This window comes from Narcine bancroftii, chromosome 3 (genome assembly GCF_036971445.1).
Source record: "Narcine bancroftii isolate sNarBan1 chromosome 3, sNarBan1.hap1, whole genome shotgun sequence".
Lineage (NCBI taxonomy): Eukaryota > Metazoa > Chordata > Chondrichthyes > Torpediniformes > Narcinidae > Narcine > Narcine bancroftii.
The window spans coordinates 236,435,161-236,459,439 of record NC_091471.1 but is presented as its reverse complement, the minus strand read 5'-3'; the positions used below and the strand labels follow the sequence as shown (position 1 = coordinate 236,459,439).

The 24,279-nt window shown below is 42.3% G+C and overlaps 1 protein-coding gene across 5 annotated transcripts in view; it reads right to left on the bottom strand.

Moving 5' to 3' along the window:
* LOC138758344 (adhesion G protein-coupled receptor E5-like) overlaps nt 1-14,074 on the bottom strand; it is a 57,860-nt gene extending 43,786 nt beyond the window's left edge. For 2 of the 5 annotated variants that reach the window (XM_069927122.1, XM_069927126.1), the window contains exons 1-3: nt 13,991-14,073; nt 6,515-6,577; nt 509-625 (exon numbers count right to left, since the gene is read on the bottom strand). In XM_069927122.1, the coding sequence (XP_069783223.1) occupies nt 509-625; nt 6,515-6,577; nt 13,991-14,021 (211 nt within the window). In that variant the 5' untranslated portion in view covers nt 14,022-14,073. Of the gene's footprint in view, nt 1-508; nt 626-2,589; nt 2,721-6,514; nt 6,578-8,240; nt 8,572-13,990 lie in introns of those variants that run through there. The other 3 variants (XM_069927125.1, XM_069927124.1, XM_069927123.1) reach the window with 3 other exon arrangements.
* Between the last annotated feature and the right edge of the window lie 10,205 nt (nt 14,075-24,279).

Here is a 24,279-nt window from a genome sequence, read left to right as displayed (position 1 = left end):
TAACCGCAAGGCAGGCGAACCGGCCCCACTTGTAAACCATGTGGCGGGGCAGCCAGCCAAAATGGCGCCATCCAGGTTTTCCCTTCCTTCCAGCAAGGGGGTCGGAAACCTGCATTGGGGGACCACGTGACGTCAACGCCCTCCAGCGCAGTTCTCAGCCAGGTCCGGACTGGGAGTATAAGTGCAGCCCAGCAGCCTTCAATAAACTAGTCTGCTCACTGAGCTCAACCCATCTGGTTGTGTGTGTTATTGCAGGAGCAATGTAGCCGCTGCTACGTTCTTCAATATAAAAGTTAGCTTTGGTGAATGTATTCATGAAATTCCATATTTTAAAATGTCCTCATGGGGAATATTAATTTAGTTCTGGTGTACGACCAGGTAGAGATCAAGACCAGGAGATAGTTAGAAGGAAATTAGACTAAAAAGGTCAAAAGCATTCTTCTTACTTGGCTTACTCCTAAGCAACTCTATTCAATTAGTGTCAAAGAGCATGTCATTTTTTTTTTACCTATGCAGGGCCTTTCAGAAGCTTCCTTTCCTTGAGTGCAGATGCAGATGTAACTCGAACGTTTCGGGTAGCACTGGGCTTTATTGCCACACATTCGTTCTTTACAATATTTTATACCTGTACAGAAGAGAAAAAAAACTATATATTCCAAATTTGCCTTGTGTTCATCAGTCCCAGATGAGTCCGTTAAGCCAGATGTCCTAATCACTAGAGATTTGTTGGAGACTAAGATGCTTTATAAGGCACTAGTAAGACCTCACCTGGAGTATTGTGAGCAGTTTTGGTCTCACAGAATGGATGGGCTAACTCTGGAGAGGGTTCAAAAGAGGTTCACAAGGATGATGTCAGGAATGAATGGGTTACCATATGTAGAGCGTTTGGCAGCTCTTGGCCTGTATTCATTAGAATTTAGGAAAGTGAAGGTGGATCACTTAGTAACATTTTGAAAGTTGAAAGGCATGGACAGAGTAGATGTGGAAAGGTTGCTTCCCATGGTGGGAGAGTTTAGGACAAGAGGGCACAACTTCAGGATTGAAGGGTGTCCGCTTAGAGGTGCAGAGGAATTTCTTTTGCCAGAGGGTGGTGAATCAGTAGAATTTGCTGCCACAGGCCATTGGGTGTATTTAAGACAGAGATTGATATGTCTTGATTAGCCAGAGCAGCAAAGGTTATGGGGAGAAAGCTGGGCAGTGGAGCTGAGTGGAAAAATGGATCAGCTCATGATTAAATGGCGGGGCTGACTTGCTGGGCTGAATGGCCTATTTCTGCTCCTATGTCTTACATTGCTTAATAGCTGGGATTTTGACTTTCAGATGTAGAATGTGTTTGACAGATATTAATATTTTTGGATATGAAGGAAATTATGGATGTGATTGGTATTGAAGAATGGACTATGAATGAGGAACTAAAAAATACATTCCTACTTTCAGATTTCAATGCTCTTATTTATCTTCTTTAAATGAGAATGCTGAGGTTAATCCCTCCTGAGGAATAAACCTCAGATGGCTGGTGTGGCCTAAAGAGATGATGTGAAACTTCCTCAGGAAGATCTATGTATCTTTGGAATCATCAAACTAAAAGGTCTTGGATAGTTTGTTCATGAAATATTAAAATCTTGATATATTTTTGGGCACTGTGATCTCAATTGCAATGACATTCTGAAAATCTATGATCTGATTGTTTGAAAATCTGAATATTTGGCATCTAGCTCATTGGGTAATATTTCCCACACTCTCTCCCGATTTGCCTGGCTCTTAAACCCTGCGCTCGCTGTCGCACACTGGTCCCAGGTTCCCACTCTCCTTCTCAACTACACTGGAAGATTCACCATTCTCTGAAACACAATAACATAATTATTAATAAAAATTAAATTAAATCTTGGCAAAATGGAGTTATCTTTGAGCAAGACCAGGTTACATGAACAAATGATCCTGGCTCCACTCCATAGCTGAAGCATGTCTCTGGCGCCTCTGGTTTTTCCTTGTGAATCTTTTGTGGTATGAGGTAGAGCTGGTGTAGAAAGATGTATTGAACCACTCCATATCTAGAGTTGATCACTGTGGTCACACCAGTCCAACCAACATCTCTCGTCAATTCTAATGCCCAGGTCTGACTCCCATCTTTCTCTTGATCTATGTAGCCCCTGCTTGGGACTTTCACCTTAGAGTGCCAAGTACATTCTTGAAATAAATTTGGGTGCCTTGGGAATGATTCTTCTTTATCTTTGGTTCAGAGTCGCACTGTTTCTTTTGACGAGGAAGGATGCTTTTGTTATTGCACCAAATAAGTAGACAACACAAATAGTAACCTTAGTCAACACTTTACTGTTAAACTCAAACAACACTGTACACTGGGAGCTTCTTCTAATGGCATCTGGTATCAGCCAAGCTCTGTTTTCAACTGTTGGGTCTCATGGAGACTTGGACATTTTTGAATCGGAAGACTAAAGAAACTACATCCTGGAAAAACAGGATTGGGCAAGTAGTCTCCAGAAAACGAGGGAGATGCTGTTCCGTATGGTTTCATTCTTATAAGAAATACACAACATAAGAGGATTTTAAATAAGTAAGACTACTCCAAACCTTCTTTTAAGAAAGGCAGCCTCATTTGTGTCCATAAGATGGTCACTCCTACTTGAAGAATATCTCTCTGAAACAACATCACCGGACTTGCGAGTTTAAAGAGATCTGAAGATATCACGTTTAAAAGTGCTTCATAATTACTTCTGAACTGTGATTTTAAAAGGATCTTCAAGGTCAACAAGTTGTTTGAAGCTGAAGTTTAAAATTGACTTTTTCAGAATCAAGCTTAAATTGTAATGGTTTGAATTTAACCTCGCTCTCACAGACATGCACGCACATAGACGTGCACGTGCACCCCCCCCCCCCCCGACATGCATACATTTGCGTACAGTGGGATTTAAGATAGAGTTAAAGTTTAAAGATATGTAAGAAATGTTATGTTATTAACAGTTTAATATAACCTATTATTTTGAATTTACTATTGTCTGGCAAATTTTCCATTACTGTTCCTTTGTTAATAATAATAAGGTTTTTTAGTTTGAAGCAAGTGGTAAAGGAGAAAAATATAGAAAAATTGGTGAGTGTGTGCAAGGGATTGAGTTGCAGGAGCAGAGTGGCAGATCGAGAATGATGGAACGATTTTTCTGGAAGTCATCATAGCCAGTATCCAGTCCATACAGTGATAAACATCGGGAATAAATTGTGAAAGGAAACTAAAAGCTGGCACAATTCTTATATTCAAAAGATATTTGGAAGAGATAATGAATATCTCTTAAAAAGAATAAGGGACTATCCCAGATTGCCACATTGGTAGGCATGAAGTGTGGGTGAAGTACAACATGGGACAAATCGCAAAAACACTGCAGGAGGAACAGAGGAATGTGGTGGATCAGACAACATCCATATAAAGGCTGGGGTGGAAAGGCTTTGGATATATTCAGGAGAACGGAGGTGCCCTCATGGTCAGCCAATATATTTGCACAATAAACAAGTGTATTGAAGCACAGAGAAACAAAGTGCAAAATGTTTGAATACCTGGACTGACCTTGCCTGAAATTGTTCAGTAACGGACTTTCATTGCCTTGGCAACAACCTGAATCAATGAATGAAGTTCATTTATTAAAACCAGTGTCCCTGAGCTTAAATGAAAAGGGCACTTTATATAAATTTGGCACCATATTCCCTTGAGAATAAGAAATTAAAGAAGGATCTCGCTGTTTCCATATGCTCCCAAATGTTCAAATAAGCTACGTGACAAGACTATCCAATCTTTCCTTCTAAGATAATCCACCCATTCTTGATATTAGACCATAAAACTTATTTAACTTCACTGATATTATACAGAGTACGATTGATGTGGTTTTGCCAGTGTATATTATGTATTCTACTCCAGATGTGGTTTCACAAATACCCTATAGAAATGAAGTATAACATCCCTACTTCTATGTTCAATTGAATTGGATCCAGTGTCTCTGGGTGGTTGTGCTTTGATGTGTTCCATCACCAAACACTTGAAGCATTTCATAATGGTGCAGGTCATTGAGGCCTGTTATTATCACCTTCTTGGGTACCGAGATTATGATGGGTGTCTTGAAACCCACAGGGATGATAGACTCTGCAGTGAAGTGTTGAACATGTCCGTGAAGACCTATGTCATTCAGTCTGTCCAGTCCTTCAGTATCCATCCAGGTATGTTGTCTTGTGCTGGGTTCACCTTGGATAGGTTTCTCCTCACCTCAGCCGCAGCTATGCAAGGGCCCGTTCATCAAGGGGTCAGGGAGCTTTCTTTGCATCATCTTATGCATAGTAGATGTTCAGTCTGTCCTGAAGGGAGGTGTCATTGTCCTTAATTCGCATAGTTGACTTGTGATGTGTTATAGTCTTGATTCCTTGCCACATGACCCTCATGTCTCCGGTGTCGCACAGCTCTCTGTGGATCCTCTCTGTGATAGGATGCAGAGATAAGCTGAGCAGTGACAGATGGAGTTTCACCCAGAAAAGTGTGAAGTGGTTCATTTTGGAATGTCAAATTTGAAGGCAAAATACAATATTCCTGATGGTGAAATGCAGACCGCAGTTTCTGTTCCACCTTCAGCTAACAAAGGTGATGCAATGTAGGAGCTTTCTGGTGCCATCTGTGAAGTCCAGATATCCCATCCTGATGGTACCATGATTGCAGCTGGCAACTACAACCATGCCAACCTATCCCAGGACACTGAACGGCTGATTTAGTTGGACTAATGATTCTGCTAGAGCCTTGTCCCTGCACTCCATGCTGTCCTAACTGGAGAATGACATTGATTTCAACTCAGCATTTAATACTGTCATGCCCAGAGCCTGTAGAGAAATATCTTTGTTGGGACTCAATGCCCCTCTCTGGATTCTGGCCTTCCCAATGGAAAAACCACAGTCTGCCCAGATTGGCAGCAGAATGTTGAGCACCATCTTGCCCACCTCAGGGCTGTGTGCTCAGCCTGGTATTGTTCATGCTACTGACCCATGTCTGCAATGCCAAATCCAACTCCAATAGTCACCAAGTTTTCCTCAGCAGCAACAATGATGAGTCACACTATAGGAAAGAGCTGGTAAATCTTCTGAAATGACACGAGACTAACTACCTAAGACCCAACGTGGGACTGCTGCCCAAATGGTTTGAGAATGTGGGTTGATGATTCTCTTTCCTCTCTTTCTCTCTGGGTAAACCCAACATTATACTTTGAGGTGGCACAGCTGGAAGAGCAGCAATGCAGGTGTTGTCTGCGAGGGGTATGCACATTCTCACTGTGATCACCTGAGTTTATTCTGTGCAATCCTGTTTCCTCCCACACTGCAACCATGTGGTCAGTTGGTTAATTTTCCACAGGAATTTGCCCCCTAGTGTGTGGCAGAGTGATAGAATGTGAGGGAAGTTGATGGAAATGAGGGAATAATCACTGGTGGATTAACCATTAGACTGACTAGGCTGAAGCCTAGGGACCCAAAAGGTAAGGGGGGCCCGTCACAACCACTGGTACACCAATGTAACCACTTGTCAATATGGGCTCGTGTTAGACATGGGTCCACCCAGCTCGTGGAAGTACTGCATTCACCTGTCAATCAGTACTGATATCTCGGTCCCATCTATCAATTTGGTCCCAATGCCACCTGTCAATCAATCCTCACATTTGTTCACAGAAGTGAGTCTGGGGTCTGCCTCATGCAGCAGAGTTCGGCTCATGCAGCGTCGCTCACAGGAGGTTTACTTTTTTTAAATAGACCCCCGCCTTCTCCTGTGTTATGTTGTATCGAGACTGTTTTTTAGTTATTTATCCTTTTGAAACTAACAGATATTTTTGGGGCCAGCAGACGGCCTCTGTGAGTTTGGTTTTAATGGTTTTTCCTCCCCTCCTCCAACCAAACACCAACTGGTGTATTCCCAGCACATACCAAGTGGGCAAATTTAGAATATGTGAGGGGATTATGCCCAAAGGCTCATAAATGGAACAATTTCACTTTATTCTGTTCAACGAAGGGTGGGGCAGTGGGGCAAGGTCGGGGGTGAGGGGAGTGGCCTTACTCAAAATCAGCCTAGGGCCTGGATGATAGTTAGTCCACCACTGGGAATATTTTAAAAATTAGGGATTAATGAAGGATGGTCAGCTCAGGCCATTTCTGTGCTATATCTGTCTATGACTCCATGAGGGATACTCTGTTTCCAAGAGATGCACGGATGTAATGTTTTGAATGTCAGTTTTTAATGAAGTGGATACTGAGAGCTTCAGTATAACCAAGGTTCTTTGGGATTTTGTATGAGGGTTTCAGATTGCTGAGCTTTACAGTGAGGTTTCACCATCACCAATGTGAACTCTTTCCAGTCTAGTCTTCAGCAAGCTGGACTTGGAACTCATGACCTTCACTGAAAATTAGAATTTTTTATACCTCCCGAAGTATTATTTTGAAATGACACACATTTCACATTTTTACCTGTTTAGTGCTTGATACTTACCTCTCCCCAAATCTTTCATGTTATCAGTTGTCTGATTGCTCCAAATGGTACACACACATAAAACTGGCAAGGAGTGAGGGAGAAAATTCCAGATTAGCCATGTGCTATCCAAAATTTACATCATTGCAATTTCTTTGAGCTCAATAAATACACACGAAGATGAGCATTTATGTTACATGAGTAGAATTGATGAAATATTAGTTTTTTTAGATTTACCCCTCCCCCCCAAACCATTGCATGATGAGGCACTTAGCACAATACCTCTTCAGTGCCAGAAATTGGGTCCAGATCGGGGTTCGAGTCACACGCTGTCTGTAGGGAGTTTGTGCATTCTCCCCCTGTCTGCATGGGTTTTCTCTGGGGACTCCAGTTTCTTCCTACTGTTCAAAATGTACTGGGGGGTGTAGGTTAATGGGGTGTAAATCAGGCGGAACAGACTCTTGGGCTGAAATGGCCTGTCACAGTGCTGTATGTCTAAATTTTAAAAAATAAAATAACTTCTCTTGTCCTTCTAACTCTTTACTTCAATGGCTCCATCCTTGTGTTTTGGCATTAAAGGCGGAGTTTTACCAGAGCAAGATGCCTTTTGGCAACTCAAGCACAGGGACTAGTTGGGGTTACACTAATTTCTAGTTACCATGGAATTTAATCTCCAACATTTTGATCTGAATACTATCATGGAAAGTGCACTTTACTTCAGTGCCAACCTTCATTTCCATTCTAAACTTAACTGAATTAAGATTACTGATGTACTGACAGGCATAGTCTGTTTATCAAGAGAAAGATAACTTTAGTCAGGAGGACTTTTTTTTATTACAAGTGACTAGTCATCTTCCAACTGTGAAATTAATAATCAACAGCAGGTTTGAAAATCACAAAGGAACTTCATTTGGAAAATATAAATTACTTTCTGAAATGACATTCAATTGTAATTTTTTTTAATCATGTTCCCAACATTCCTTTCAATACATAAACACACGTTAATTATTCCTGTGCCTTATCCATTTGACTCCATTACTTTCAAGAATTTTATGGCATCTTTTCAGAATTTTTTCATGTGCATTTGGAAACAATATTTTTCTTCTAAAATACTAAAACAGACCTGTGGACTTCCAAAACTGGCCATTGTTCTTTTGAAAGCCTTGGACAAAATGGTGGAGGGATGCCTTTTGAAGTTCAGATGAATATAAAGGACTAAGTGATATTTCCAACTGAGGTTGTATGCGACTGAAGGGAATCTGCAGGTGGTAGTGTTCCTATGTACCACCTGCCCTTCTCCTTCTTGGTGGGAGTGATCATGGATGGGGATCTGTTTGGAGCAGCTTTTCACAGAGGGCCCTATGTAAGGCATTATGGGAGCCAGAGGGCACAACTGGTGGACAGACTGAATGTTTCGGGTCAATGGTTAGAGCACACAAAGAAAGGTGGTTGTTCAAGTTTGTTAGTGCCAAAGAAGTGAAAGTAAGATAGCGTCTGTTTCATTGTCCTTCAGAAATCTGATAGCGGGGGGGGGGGGGGCATGGCAAGATGACATAGAGGACAGACGTGCGGTCCCACCCTCCCTCAGCTAGTATTTTAAGCACCTGTTTTTAAAGTTTATAAAAGTGATTAAAAGTTGTATTTTTATTTTTGGGAAGATTAGTGGGTTATAATGGCTACTAATGTAAAAAAAAACTCAACTGCAGAAGAAACTACCTTTTAAAAGTGCTGAAGAATTGAGGCCTACCTGTTCAATTGAAGTCATGGACCCGATGTTTGGAACCTCCAAGGTGCAGAGGACTCCTGCCTAGCTAAGTATCATGCCAGCACCAACCTTGCCTCTGCAAGATGGCGCCAGCTTGACGATGAGTTCAGCTGGTGCCGAAGCGCACGTCCGCGATGTCAGGTGTGCGGGCGACCCAGCTGAGAGAAGAGCTCTTGAGCCTGGGCTGCCATCAGGAGAGTCTGTGTGTACAGTCCTGGAAGGGATTACTTATCAAATCCACAATATGTTTAAACAAATGACTCAAGGATTTTGAGAATTGACAACCATATGTCTGAAGATATGTCTGCAGTTAAGAGTGATGTTAATAAGTGTATTAAATCAGTGGATACAGTGCAAGAAAATTTTTTTTAAATTGAAACAGCTTTTTTTGAATGTAAAAATCAAATTGAACGTAAAAGGGAAAGTTGGAAAAGATGGAAGATTCCTTTGTGAAAAAAATGACTCATTGGAAAATCAAAGTCGGAGAAATAATGTGAAAATTGTGGGTCTCCCAGAAGATATTGAAGGGTCCAATCCAATAAAATTTTTTAAGAACTGGATTCCCAAGGTGTTGGGCAAGGAATTTTTTTTTGGAAAGCTTCAAATTGGAATGGGCACATAGAAACCGTTACCGGGACAACCGCCACAAGCAGTTTTAATTCATTGTTTGAAATACCAGGACGGAGAAATTATATTACAGTTGGCGGTGCAGAAGGGTTACAAATTTGCTTTTCGTTACCCTGAAGTATTAAAAGTCTTTTATGGTCATTTTCAATCTCAATTTTTTGAAAATGACCATGATGCATTGATTTTTGCTAATTCACTACCAGATTTGCGAAGATATGGAAGATCTTCACCACTCTCACATAAAAAGAAGGCAAATGGAAATGGAAATGGGAAGAATGGGAAAAATGGGAAGAATGGAAATAAAGTTTTAACACAAAGTCTTATTGACATTGAAGTTCCAGAACAATCATTGGGAATGGAGTCACTGGGTTGAATATATTTACCGTATTTGATTGTGTTGATGTGAATAATGTATTTTTGGCTGGGGCGGCTAGTGGGATTTACCATACCCAGTTTCTTAGGGTGTTACTACCATTGGGTAGTTTTTTTTTGGATAATTATTATTTCTTTTTTTATATTTTTTAGTGATAGATTATGTTAATTTGTAAGGATGTCTAATTTGAAATTTGCAACTTTTAATGTTCAGGGGTTAAATAATCTGATTAAGTGAAAGCGAGTTTTGTCTTATATTAAGAAAATGAAAATTGATATTGCCTTTTTACAAGAAACTAATTTGACTGAAAAAGAACATTTGAAATTGAAGAGATATTGGGTTTTACATGTGTTTTCTTCTTCATTTAATTCTAAGGCAAGAGGTGCAGCAATTTTAATTCATAAGAATTTTCCTTTTGAATTACAAAATATGGAAGGAAATGTTGGACGGGTCTTAAGGGTGAATTGTAAAGTTTTTGCTGAACCTTGGACTTTGCTCAATGTTTACACACCTAATGTGGATGATGAGTGTTTTATTTCTGACACTTTTTTGTTGTTAAATCAAGCTAATGACATTATCATAGTTGGGGGAGATTTTTAATTGTGTTTTGGATCCTTTACTGGATAGATCTCCAAAAAGTATAAAGAAATCAAAGATGGCGACACAAATTGGGGCTTTGATGAAGGACTTAAATCTGGTGGATATTTGGAGAAGGGTCAATCCTACGGAGGATTTCTCTTTTCATTCGTCCCAACATGATTCATTTTCCAGAATAGATTTTTTTTTAGTATCGGCACATTTACAAGGAAGAGTATTACAGGCGGAGTATAAAAGTAGGGTTATATCGGATTATTCTTTATTATTTTTCTCTTGTGTAAGTTCAGAAGTGGTACATTCATCTTGTCGATGGAGATTTAATACAATGTTGTTGAAAAAAACAGCATTTGTTACTTTTAAGGAACAGATTACTTTGTTTTTGACTGAGAATGCTAAATCTGTAGATAGTCATTTTGTATTATGGGATGCATTAAAAGCTTATTTAAGAGGGCAGATTATTAGTTATACTGCTAAAGTTAAGAAACAGTATATGGCAGAGAGTTTGGAACTGGAGAAGCAAATTGCTGAATTGGAGAATGAATTTCAGAAAGATGTAACAGAATATAAAAAAAAGTGCCTTTGACTAATTTGAAATTACGTTATAACATATTGAAAATTTATCAATTTGAGCATTTAATTAATTGATCTAAGCAACGTTATTATGAGTTAGGTGAGAGGGCACATAAAGTACTAGCATGGCAGTTAAAGATGGAATAGGTTTCACAGACTATTAATGCTGTTAAAAAGAATTCAATAGTTACCTATACACCTCAGGAAATCAATGACCAGTGTTATTCATTTTACAAAAAATTGTATACTTCTGAGGGGAAACAGGATAGTGGTTCTATTGAATCTTATTTATCTAAATTAATGTTACCAGCATTGGACGAGGAGCATGTTATGGAATTTGAAACTCCGTTTACAGAATTTAAGATTAAGGAAGCTATGTTAGAGATACCAAATGGGAAGTTACCACGGGACGATGGATCTTCTGTGGAATTTTATAAAACTTTTTCTGAAGATTTGTCTTCTGTGTTTGAGGAGGTATTAAAACAAGTAAGTGAAGAGCATGAGTTGCCAGAATCTTGTTATAGCACTTTAATTACTGTGATTCCAAAAAAAGATGGAGACTTGTTGAAATTGTCTTCGTATAGACCTATTTCTTTATTGAATATAGTTTATAAAATCATAGGGGAAATGTTAGCAAATCGACTTGCTAAGTATTTACCTAAATTAATACATATTGATCAAACGTTTTATTAAAAATAGAAATGTTTCAGATAATATTCTTCGATTAATTACTTTGGTCAATGCATATCGACAGCAGCCCAACCATCCAATGGTGGTTGTCCTTAATGCTGAAAAAGCTTTTGACAGGGTTGAATGGGATTTTTTATTTAAGGTGTTGGAAAAGTTTAAATTTGGCCCTTTTTTATTGATTGGGTTAAAGCTTTATATATGAACCCGATTGCCAGGGTGGTGACAAATGGTCAAGTTTCATTACTGTTTAAATTGACACGTTCAACCCGACAAGGGTGTCCATTGTCACCAGCCCTGTTTGCATTGCCTATTGAGCTCAAACAATAGGACAGAATGAACAGATAAGAGGGATGAGAGTTATGGATGAAGAGTATAAGATTAATCTATTTGCAGATGATGCTTTGATATATTTAACAAATCCAGAACAATCATTGCCACATTTGCGGGAATGTTTATTACAATATGGAACATTAACTGGATACAAGGTTAATTGAGATAAGAGTGAAATTTTTCCAGTTGGAGAAGGAGATTATTCAGAATATAAAAATATTATTAAATTGAAATGGTCTGATAAAATTAAATATCTAGGAATAATTGTTAATGTTGATTATCAATCTTTATATTTTAAATTATATTCCTTTATTTAAAAAGATTAAAGCAGATTTAATTAAGTGGAAAGATCTCCCATTAACTTTAATTGGTTGAGTTAATTGTATTAAGATGAATACTTTTCCTCGAATTCCATATATTTATTTCAATAATACTGTGTTCTCTTTCAAAGGGATTTTTTTCAGGATTTAAATAAAGCTATGAGAAAATTTTTATGGTAAGGTAAATTACCATGGGTAGCATTATATAAACTTATTTGGAAGTATGCATTAGGTGGTCTTCAATTACCCCATTTTCAAAATTATTATGAAGAAGCCCAGTTGAAATTTATTAGTAGACTGATGGATTTGAACCAACCCCTGAGTTGGGCTAAAGTTGAGATGGCTTGTATTTCTGAAGTTGAAGTACATCAATTTATATTTTGATGGAATGTAAATTTGTTGTGGGAATATAATGTGCCAATATTAAAAAATCTATTAAAGGTATGGACTAAAAAATATACAATTTTAGGATCAAAAGGTAAATTGTCAATTTTAACCCCATTATATATGATGGCAGAGAGGAAGTAGTTGTCCTTGTGCCATTGGATGAGTGACTTCAGGCTTCTGTACCTCCTTCCTGATGATAGAGTGAAGATGGCATGGTCTGGGTGGTGGGGGTCTTTGAGGAGAGAGGGAACTTTCTTCAGACACCACCTCTTGACGATGTCCTCAATGGAGAGAAGACTAATGCCCATGATGGTGCTACCCAAGACCACAACTCTCTATAGTCTTTTCCTGGACTGAGCATCGACACCTCCATACCAGACAGGGATGCAACCAGACAGAATGCCTTCATTGGTTGGGGGATTGAGGTCAGCAATTGAAACATCATGTTGCAGCTGGATTAAACATTAGTCAGTCACATTTGGAGTATTGTGTGAAGTTTAGTCACTTCATTACAGGAAAGATGTGGAGGCTTTGGAGGGTGCAGAGGAAACCAGGACATTGCCTTGGTTCAAGAGTACGATCTATAAGAAGAAGTTGAATTAATGTGAATTGTTTTCTCTGGAACTTCAGAGGCTGCGCGGTGTCCTGATGGAATTATTTGAAAACATGAGAGGCATAGGTGGGGTAGATCGAGTTTTTCCCCGAGTGGAAATGACATACATGATAGGGCTTCAGTTCAATGTGAGAGGGGAAAATTGAAAGGCGATTTATGAGTTACGGTGAGTGCCTGGAATGCACTGCCAGGGATCAGGGTGGAAGAAGATATGAAGATATGCTTCAGAATTGTTTAGTCTGATTAATGAACAAGCAGAGAATGGAGGAATATAGACCATGTACAGGCAGATGTGCAATGTCAATTTATATCAGAATGGTACAGTTGCTGAAAGCATTGAATAGGAGGTCAATCCACAGGACCAAAAGAGAGGCAGAGAGGATCATTGGAGTCCATTGTCTGAAGAGGGCGTGCAAAATCAGTGAGGCCCCCTTACATCTACTCCCATGAGGAAAGAGATTCAGAAGTATCAGAGCAAACATCACCAGCCTGAGAATCAGATGCTGAACAATGTATGAACTGCTCATTTAAATCCTCCGAGACTCAACTATTTATTTTTTTATAATGTCTATACGTACTGCATATGTTGTGTGTGTGTGTAACGTCTGTATATATGCTTGAATATTTTTGCACTGAGAATTGGAGAACACATACAATCAGATGAGAATATACTTGAACTAGATTGGTATGGTATTCATCATGGGTTGTTAGGCCCATACCTGTGCTGTACTGTTCTATGCTCATTGAGGATAAAGTTGACTGCTTGACTTGCACCTTATCTACACTCTCAACATTCATTTCCTCCACCACTTGCTTATAGTGCCCACAGTTTACAATATCCACACAACGCAGTGACTCAGGCTACCCCAATGTCACTTCACCACTGAGAAGGAAAATACAAGGGCAGCAGATCCTTCCATATCACCCACCATTTTGATTTAGAAATCTACCTCCGTTCCTTCACTACAGGGTCAAAATCCTGGAATTCCCTATTCATTGGCATTATGGGAGCATCTTCAATAAAAGGATTGCAATGGTTCAGAAAGGGGGTGCACCACAATCTTACTTACTTGTTCTTTCAACCTGATGACATTGTGCCCCTCCCAGTTCTAGTTTTCAAATTTTACACAAATTCCTATTTACTATACACATCTTCCCCAACCCAAATTTCTTCTTTTCCCCACAATTAACAGCTGATTGAACAACATTAATAAGAAAGACTCACTCAGAAAGGAAAGCTGCAGTAATCCCTTCATATCACTTTGTGGAGGTCCACGGCAAATGACTCCAATCTTTCAGTGTTATCACAGAACAGGAAGGAACCAGAGGGTATGTGTCAACTACTTCCACCACAGTAGAAGATTGTTGTCACTCAGCAAATGCAAATGGGAAACCACAGAGTACGATGATCCCTGCAGCAGGAGGATTTCAATATTTGAGTAAAGAGGTGTCACCCTTCTGCAGCATACTGCCCGAGGGGATGGTGGAGGTAGGTACACACCATCTAATAAGTATCTAGATGAGCACTTGCATCACCAACAGAGAGGTTATGGACCAAGAGCTGGTAAATGGGGTTAATGGAGATGGGTAGCTAATGGTCAAAATGGACATGATAGACTGATGAGTCCATGCCCGTGCTTACTGATTTTGTCACTCAGTCTCAATTAAGCAGAACCTTGGTTGAAACCATGCTGACAGCTCTGTGCACAATATTCTTCTTATTGTAGTCAGATGCCTCCATCAAGAATACAAATTATACGGGAAACCAAAAAAAAGAACTAAGGTTGACTACAATTCCTATTGACAGGTATTGCGAGGAATTCATTGTTGCTACTTTGTTCTTCAATCAGGCTGAAAAGTGGAAAAGAAATCCTGATATACAGTAAAATTCCTAGTATCTGGAATTCAAGCAACCGGCAAAAAATGTTGATGAAACAAATAAATAAATATTTCAAAGGAGCAATTAAATGAAAGTTTAAAATTGTAAAAGTAAATGTTCTCCGAAGCAAGGCACAACCCCTTGGTGAAGATGGGAGCAAACATTCAGCCAGCGGAGTGCCCCAGTCATGCCCCGCCCACAGCAGCTCTTTGAATAAAGGCTTTAATTTCACTAATATTGACTGGCACCTCATGAGTGCAAAAGTTTCAGGTGGGACAGAATTTGTCAGATATGTCCAAGAATGATTCCTGACACAACACATGAACAGGCTAACTGCAAGATAGGCCCTACTGCATCTAGTACTGAGCAATGCTCAGGTAACAGATTTCTCAATGGGTGCGCATTTCAGAGATAGTGACCACCTTTAGCATAGGCATGGATAAGGATGAAATATGGAAGTGTTTTCCTCAATAATGTATACTGCATTTGGATACTGTTATGGGGCACAACCTACCAGGGAAAAGCCATAGCAGAATATGGCTCAGGGCTCAGAAAAGAGGGGAGAAGATGTGTAGGGGGCAGGGGTTCAGATTTGTGAATCTTTATGATCTCTTCTGACCTGTACAAAAGGGATGGGCTGCACCTAAACTTGAGAGGGATCAATTTTGCAGGTAGGTTTGCTCAAACTGTTGGGAGTTTAAATTAGCCAGGCGGGGGGTGGGGGCGGGAATCAAAGGGTTAGATCAGATGATGGAGCAGTTGGTGGAAAGGTTGAATCAATGTGTAGTGAGACTGTGAGAAAGGGCAGGCAGTGGACAGGGCATTAAGGCACTCATTGGATGGGTTGAAATGTGTTTAACATGAAAATTAATAAGAATGAAGGCAATGAACATGGAAGTACAGTACAACTCTAATTATCTGAAATGGTTGGGACCGGGCCGATTTCAAATAAATGGTTTTTTCAGAGAACCGATCATTTTTATAAACAGCACAGTAGCAACACAAATCACTTGTAACTGTGTTAAGCTACAACAAGCAACAAGGGAAGGCTTTTTAATGTTTAATTCTCACCAAAAAAATGCTGGCCACCGATCACTGACACTTCCCCAACAAGGCCCGGCTTGTGCTGGAACCCCAAGAGTCCAGCTCCTGCCTGGGGAGCTTGAGGTCCGCTGTTGCCAGTGTCAAAAAGAAAGCATCTGCTTGCCTGCCTGGTTGAGGCTGGCAGCCACGGTAAAATCTGACACATAGCTTTCCACTTGGAACAGGACGGATTCATCCATAGTGGGCATTGTGACCTTGGCAATATCTGCATTGGTGCAGTTGAAGGCTGTATGAGCCTCCGCCGTTAGAGGGAACGATATGGATTTGACAAGGGGGCGGGCATTGTCTGCATAGTTAGGGACCCACTGAGCATAATAAGAGAAGAACCCAAGACACTTTTTCAGGGCCTTAAGGCTACGTGGGAGAGAAAGTTCCAGGAGCGGCTACATGGGGTCAGGTTGTGGGTCAATGACTCTGTTCTCAACGACACAGCCGAGGATGGCAAAGTGGGCCGTGCAAAATACGCACCTGGCCTTATTATATGTGAAGTTGAGGAGTTTGGCAGTTTGGAAGAGTTTTTGGAGGTTGGTGTCAAGGTCCTGCAGTCATGGCCACAGATGGACACATTGTCAAGGTACGGGAAAGTGGCCTGCAGCTCGTACTAATCCACTATGTGGTCCATTTCCCATTGGACCACCAAGACACCGTTCGTAATGCCAAAGTAGAACTCGAGGAAATGGTAGAGACGGCCATCTGCCTTGAACCCAGTATATTGGCAGTCCTCCGGACAGATAGGAGCTGACTTCAGGTCGATGGTAGAAAAGACCTGATACTGTGCAATTTGGTTCACCATATCAGATATGGAGGAAGTGGGTATGTGTCCAATTGTATCTGTTGATGGTCTGACTGTAGTCAATGACCATCCTGTTATTTTCCCCATTTCTCACTACCTCTATCTGCGCTCTCTAAGGGCTGGTTCTGGCTTTGATGATCCCCTCCTTAAGTAAATGCTGCACCTCTGCCCGAATGAAGGCCCCGTTCACTAGCACTGTATCATCTACTTTTAGTGGCGACAGGTTTACAGTCGAGGGTGAGGTGGGTGAACAATGGTGGAGGGGTGATTTTAAGTGTGGAGAGCTTAGAGGTTGTGCTTGGAGATCAACTGCGCTGATGGCTGTATACGATGTGGTTGGGGGGGTGTGGGGCTGAACTGTGGATGGGGCCCATCGAACTCCATCATCAGCTTTCAAGGTGACATTGAAAATCAAGTTCCAGTAGCACGTCAGTGCAGAACTGTGGCATCACCAAAAGTTCAGTCTTTCTAGTCTGTACCCTGCATGGTTAGAGTCACTGTGCAGTCACCCTGGACATTCATTGTGTGCGATTTGGAGCCCAAGGAGATCTGGTTCACCAGCATTACTACAAGGGAGAATTGCCGCATCTTATCGAGATGTATGAAGCTCTCTGTGCTCTAACAATAGGCAGGTAGCCATTTACCTGATATCCATCATTGACCTGGTGAGTTGATGTGGGCTGACCTGGTCAAGTGTGATGGAGTCCAGTGTCAGCTTATTGCTGTTTCAGAAGATGGCACAAAACATTAGATAAGTGAGACATAACTTGGAGAATTGTGAGGTATCAGCTTGTCTTTTAAGAAAGGATTGGAGAGGGTTCAGAGGAGGTTCACAAGGAAGATTCCAGAAAGAAAGGGTTATCAAATGAGGAACATTTGACACCTCTTTGGTTGTTCTAAATGGAATTGAGGAGAATGAGGGTTGATCTCATTAAAACATGTCGAATGCAGAAAGATTGTTTCCCATGGTGGGCATCTGCTTAGCCAGAGGTGGTGAATCTGTGCAATTTGCAGCCACAGGCTATTGTGGAGGCCCAGACATTGGGTATATTGAAGGTGGAGATTAATAGGTTCTTGATTAGCCAGAAAATCAAAGGTTATGGGGAGAAGGCCAGGCAGTGGGGCTGAGTGAGGAAATGGATCGGATCATGATTAAATAGTGGGGCAGTGTCTTGGGTAAACTTATACCTCTCATTTGTTCGTTTTAGATTGGTCACAGTGTTCGAGCTACCGAAAGAAAATAGACACACACACTGAGAGCAGTTCAGTTTATACAAATGTTTATTACATTTTTAAAAGCTGATTTCAAACTACAATATGCAAGCCCTTCTCAACTATACTTATCAATGCTTGGACTGGTCCCAACTGCCGAAGCGAGGCAATGACTGCACACTTGTAGTAGGTTGTCAGGGCGCCGGTAGCAGCTTCTCCACCTCCCCCGACCGGGACGTTGGCTGGACTCTAGAAGTTCTTCTTCTTGCTGAGAGATGTTGCCACCTCTCGGAGAGTCTCCAACTTCAGCAGCGGGACCATGACTTATATTACCCAAAAACTGCTAACCCATGCACCTATTCCCAGCACAGCAAGAAAGATAAGCAAGCAAGCTAGCATGCTAGGCTTCTATCGAATAACATAATTTTCAGCTTATCACTTTGAATACAATGGTTTATTTCGCATCAAGGCTAGGCCTCTGACAGTCTGTGACCAAAACAAGCAGGAAGATTAAATGTTCTTGGTACACAGATGTCCTTTCGTCAGATAACTGCATCTCTGGCCCCTCGGTGGAATTTAGCTTATGTCTGCTGATTCTAAAAACGAGCAGGTTCTCAGCCTTCCAGAAGCAAAGGCTGCAAAAGTAAAAACCATGATTTAAATCTTCCATTACATTCCACCCCTTGGTCACAGGCTGTCAGACACGAGACTTAACAAGCATAAGAGTACAGAAGGAGCGTAAAAGAGAAATCAAATCTACAATAATCACAAAAACAAGCAATAATGCGAGCAACCAGCGGAGAATAGCGTGGCCCAACCCCCCCCAAATGTACCAGCTAACCATGAAAATGGATTCCAACCAAGGCTCAAACTATCCTTGTTGGCCACAATACCCAGACACTGGAGCTCACGAACAGCATTCGAAACATGCCGAATAATAACAGAAATATTAGTGGATACATCAGGAATATACGAGCAACATTCAGAACCGACAATGGCACACGTGCCACCCTGTTTTGCTAATAGAAAATCCAATTGTTGGCACCAAAGCAACTGTTAAGCCAGATCACCAGGAGCCTAAGACGGAGAACCTGGAACAAAAAAGCCTGACACATGTCACTCACGATACTGTAAGCGTTCAGTGTTTAATCAAACTAAATCATCCTGTCCCTCAATAGCTACCCACCGAGTGTTACCCTGAGCAGGTGTCACTATTTCTCCTTTTACAGGAGGGCCACTACCTGGTGGTGCCACCCATACCTTTTGTCCGACATTCTCTAGTCCTGGAGTGGGGGGCAATGACTGTTTTTCCTCAGGAAAAGGCTGCAATTCAGAAGCGTGAAGAAGGTGGAAAGGTGAACCTCCTTTTAAAGGGCGATGATTCAAATTGTCGACTGCCTGCTGCAGCACATGGCACCACCCCTTCAGGGTCCCCAGTGGTGTTAACAAACAAATTTTTTCCTTCAGTAAGCCATTCATTCGTTCAACTAACCCAGCAGCCTGCGGGTAATAAGGAATATGGTGAACCCATAAGATACCGTTGTCATTTGCCCAATCACAGATTGCCTTCCCGGAGAAGTGTGAGCCATTACCAGACTGAATCTCCTCTGGAACATCATAACAAGAAATTAAATGGTTCAGTCCTTGGATAGGTCTAGCTTGGTCAGCCATCTTGGTGGCCCAAAAAGGTGTCAACCATTACTAGGATGTAACATTTACCCATACAGTCTGGCATGGGGCCTATGTAATCAATTTGCCAAGCCGCAGCTGAGCGAGCACCCCGTTTTATTCAGCCATGCGGACCAGGAGGAACGGTACAGGACTTCACAAACTGACATTCTGGGCATGTACGCACGGCCATGCGGACATCATCCTGATGGACGGGTAAAGCATGTGTATGGGCCCACATAGCTGATCCCTTCTCCCCCAAATGACCACTCTGTTCATGTGCCCATCGAGCCAGGGAGACGGTATCAGCGCAGCTGATAGTGGCAAGCTGATCTGCTACTGCATTATGTTGTGCCATGTTAGTCGCCACATTGGTATGGGCATCAACGTGATATACGATTATCTCACGGTGGTGGGAAGCATCCCACAACAGCTGCCACAACTGTTTGTCCCATACTGGGCGGTCATGTATCAGCCAGTCGTTCTTTTGCCAATCAGGCATCCATACCACAAGTCCATTAGCCACAGCCCAGGAATCAGTAAACAGGCAAAGAGGGTGATCATGGGAATCTAGTGGTAAAGTGACTGCCTTCAACTCAGCACACTGGCTGGAGCCACCATCCCCCTCCTCCGATAAGAGAGTTCCTGACTTGGGATGGTAGGGCACTGCTTTCCACTTTTACTTTCCTTGCACTCACCGGCTGCTACCATCAGTAAACCAGGCATCCTCTTGTCCTGCTTTCTGTACCATCTCTTCCATGGCCCCTTGAATCATCACATCATCAATATAATAGTGAATTGAGAGGGAAGGTGATACTAGCACCGTCTCCAGATCACTGGCAATTAGGCTGTGGCAAATAGTGGGAGAGTGTACATAGCCCTGAGGGAAGCGGGTGAAGGTATACTGGTGCCTCTTCCAGGTAAAGGCAAACTGATCCTGTGAGTCCTCAGCTATAAGAATACTGAAGAAGGTGTTAGCGAGATAAATGATAGCATAACATGTTCCCGAGTTCCCAGTAGCAATGTTTTCAATAAGGGTAACAATGTCCGGAACTGCCGAAGCAAATGGTGGGGCATGTTTGTTCAAGAAACGATAATCAACTGTCATTCTCCAGGAGCCATCTGGCTTCTGGACCGGCCAAACAGGGCTATTAAAGGGCGACGTTGCGGGCCTCACTACCCCTTCTTCTTGCAAAGCATCGATGGTGGCAGTAATCTCTTCCTGCCCCCCAGGGAGGCGATATTGTGGAATGCATACTGGTTTTGGGGGGGGGGAGGCACCATCACAGGATCCCACTTAGCCTGACCCACCACTAGTCTTTTTGTAATAGTCCGAATTCCAAATGGAAATCCCCCTTGGCTAGTATTAAGGGCCGTACCGGCCAACATATTAATACCCAGGATACACTCGTCAGTGGCAGCCACCAGGGCATGTAACCAGACAGGGGAAGGGCTATCACCCACCGTGGTGCTGACTTTTATTTCCTTTGCCAGGGTGACCGCTCCTCCCAACCCCTTTATTTGAAATGTTGGTCCAGTCCAGAGGTCGGGGTTACCCAGAATCACCGAGTGCTCTGCACGGGTATCGACCAAGGCCAAATATTGGCGGTCATTACCCCCACCTCAATGGATTGTTAATGGTATGTAGGGCCGTGGGTCCCCGTGTATCCGCTGTATCTCAATGGAGTAGACACGGGAGCCCTGCCCACACCTTCATGCTTTAGTAGGGTTCGGGGATTTCCAGGCCCACATGCCACTATTATCCATAAGAGTCTTGTTAACCATTTGTTTTACCTCATCACGGGTAACTGGAGCAGGAGAAGCCGGCTCGATAGAAGCAGCAGTGGGAGCAGAAGGCACAGTTGGGCCAGGAAGACTCAACAGCTTGGGGATGATGTTCCCCTGCCTTCCTCTTATAAAGGGCATAAAGGACTGCAGTAGGTTTCCCATCAATATCACTTTTAGGTACGCCTAACTTTAACAAGGTTAGAAAAAGATCCTTCCTTGTCGGTCCGTTATTACCAGCAGCCCCTCTCCTTTCATCCTGCTCGTCTGATTTAACCTGGGTTGTACGTGAGTGGATTTTACCTCCCAACTCTAATTCTCTATGCCCAGATAAGGCGTGCACCGCCTCAGACACAGGGTGCCCAATTAGCAGACTAGTTATGGACAGAACCAGTCCCCGTACAGTGGGTTGGGCGGAACGAACCAATCTGGTGTGCATTCGGCTGTGAATATATCTTCATAGGGGCTCCCCCCATGTACGCACAGCCTCAAACACCCTGCATACAAGACAGAGGCCAGGGCCTGTTGATGAATTACTGCTATACCCTCCTCTGGGGTGCCCCAATTGTTCTGTAAATGTAAATCCCAATCTACTGGTGATGGGTATACTCATATCAGGGCATCCCCTAGAGTAATAAGTAAGTAATCCACCTCTCTCCCTCTACCCCGCAGCTCAGCAGTGACTCGGATATCAGTAGTCAATGTTCCTAATCCCAACAATTCCTCAGGGGTTAAAAATACATTACCCCCTCCTTGTTCCCAGTCACGCAGGAGCCAGGCTGCCAGAGTTTATCCTGCCTTTTGCCTAAATCGATCTCCAATGGCAGCCAGCTCTTTTATAGAGAAGTCATGTATCATTGATTGCTTCCAACCCCTATTCCCACTTTGGCCCACAGGTCCCTCCACCCAGTCTAGGGGAGGAGGCTGAGGCCATCCCATAGGGAGGGGGGCCATAGAGCATAAGCAGGGGTTTGGGTATTTGCCCCTGGGTCCACGTGGGAGACCGGGGTATCTATCCCTTCAATCTCTATCCTTACATCATTCCCCCTTCCGTCTGTTTGGGAAGTCTGCTGCCTTATGGGGTGGGCGTGAGCAGCAGGTGGAGAGGGTAGTATGTTAGACACATGCTGAGGAGTATCTGCATTATTACCATTGTCATTCCAGATATTCCCATCCCAATCATCAATTACATCAGGATTGTCGCCATTCCTTATCATGGCATGAATACAATATGGATCGGATTCTACTCCATGCCTTTCCTTATCTGCACAGAGCTGCTGCCGGAGTTTAATATTACTTCAGATCATTTGGACATGCTTATCTTCCCATTCTTTGGCTCTGTCCTGACTGGTGCGAACAATCTCGCTCATCATGGAACAACGTTGTCGCATGGCTTCTAGCTCCTCTTCTAATTGCTCTCTCTTGTGCTGAGGTTCTACTTCTCTTTGAACTAATTCTGCTTCACGCTGAACGGAGTGGCGTAAGGCTGTGGCCAGCAGCCAAAAACCATCCGTCAGCGTTCCTTTTTTACCAGGAAATTTACTTTCTCGAAGGAGAGTGGCAACCCGCTCTCCCAGAGGTGCACTTGATGGGTCTAACTTCTCATCCCCACTAATGGGTGGTCCCAACAAAGACAGGGTATTGGCCAACATGCCAAATTCATCATCTTTGGAAGTCCATCCTGGAATCAAGAACTGCTCAGGGCTCACCTCTTTCTTTCGGTGAAACATCTTGAGACCAATCCTGCTCACAGCGCCAATTGTCTTGGGTAAACTTATACCTCTCATTTTGTTCGTTTTAGATTGGTCACAGTGTTTGAGCTACCGAAAGAAAATAGACACACACACCGAGAGCAGTTCAGATTATACAAATGTTTATTACAAATTCAAAAGCTGATTTCACACTACAATATGCAAGCCCTTCCCAACTATACTTATCAACGCTTGGACTGGTCCCAACTGCCAAAGCGAGGCAATGACTGCACACTTGTAGTAGGTTGTCAGGGCACCGGTAACAGCTTCTCCATCTCCCCTGACTGGGACGTTGGCTGGACTCTAGAAGTTCTTCTTCTTGCTGAGAGATGTTGCCACCTCTCAGAGAGTCTCAAACTTCAGCAGCGGGACCATGGCTTATATTACCCAAAAACTGCTTACCCAAGCACCTATTCCCAGCACAGCAAGAAAGATAAGCGAACAAGCTAGCAGCTTATCACTTTGAATACAATGGTTTATTTTGCATCAAGGCTAGGCCTCTGACAGTCTGTGACCAAAACAAACAGGAAGATTAAATTTTCTTGGTACACAGATGTCCTTTCATCAGATAACAGCATCTCAGGTCCCTCAGTGGAATTTAGCTTATGTCTGCTGATTCTAAAAAACAAGCAGGTTCTCAGCCTTCCAGAAGCAAAGGCTGCAAAAGTAAAAAACATGATTTAAATCTTCCATTACAGGTAGATTCAATGGGCTGAATGACTTATTTCTGCTCCAATGTCTTATGTCCATGGGTCCAGATGGGATATGCTCTGGGTCCATACAACAAGCTTCAGCCATTGCACAAAGATGATTTCAAGGCTGCCAAGGCTAGGAAGCGAACAAGATGAATTGAGCCACAGCTGTCAATAAAAATCAAAAATGGCCAAAAGGCTGGAGTTGAAGTACTGGGGAGAAAAGATTAAGTTGAGGAAGAGCATTTGCAGAAAGAGAGGAGGAAAATAGAGATTTGTAAAGAAGGGAATTTTCAATTAAACTGAACGTACTGCACTGTAGCAGGCCAATTCAGCCCTACAAGTCTGTGCTGCCCAATTTACACCCCATCAACCTTCCCCAGTACATTTTTGAAGGGTGGGAGGAAACCGGAGCCCCTGAAAAAATCCACAGAGATATGGGGAGAATGTACAAACTCCTTACAGACAGCTTTGAGACATTGTCAAGATGGGAACCAAAGTAGAGTTGCTGAACATGTAGCAGATGGGGCAATAAGACTTCCTCTGATATCACAACTTCCTCTACCACAACTATGGTGAAAGACTGAGGCAAGGAATAGCTGTTTTTAAGTAATTGATTCTCTTTGCAGG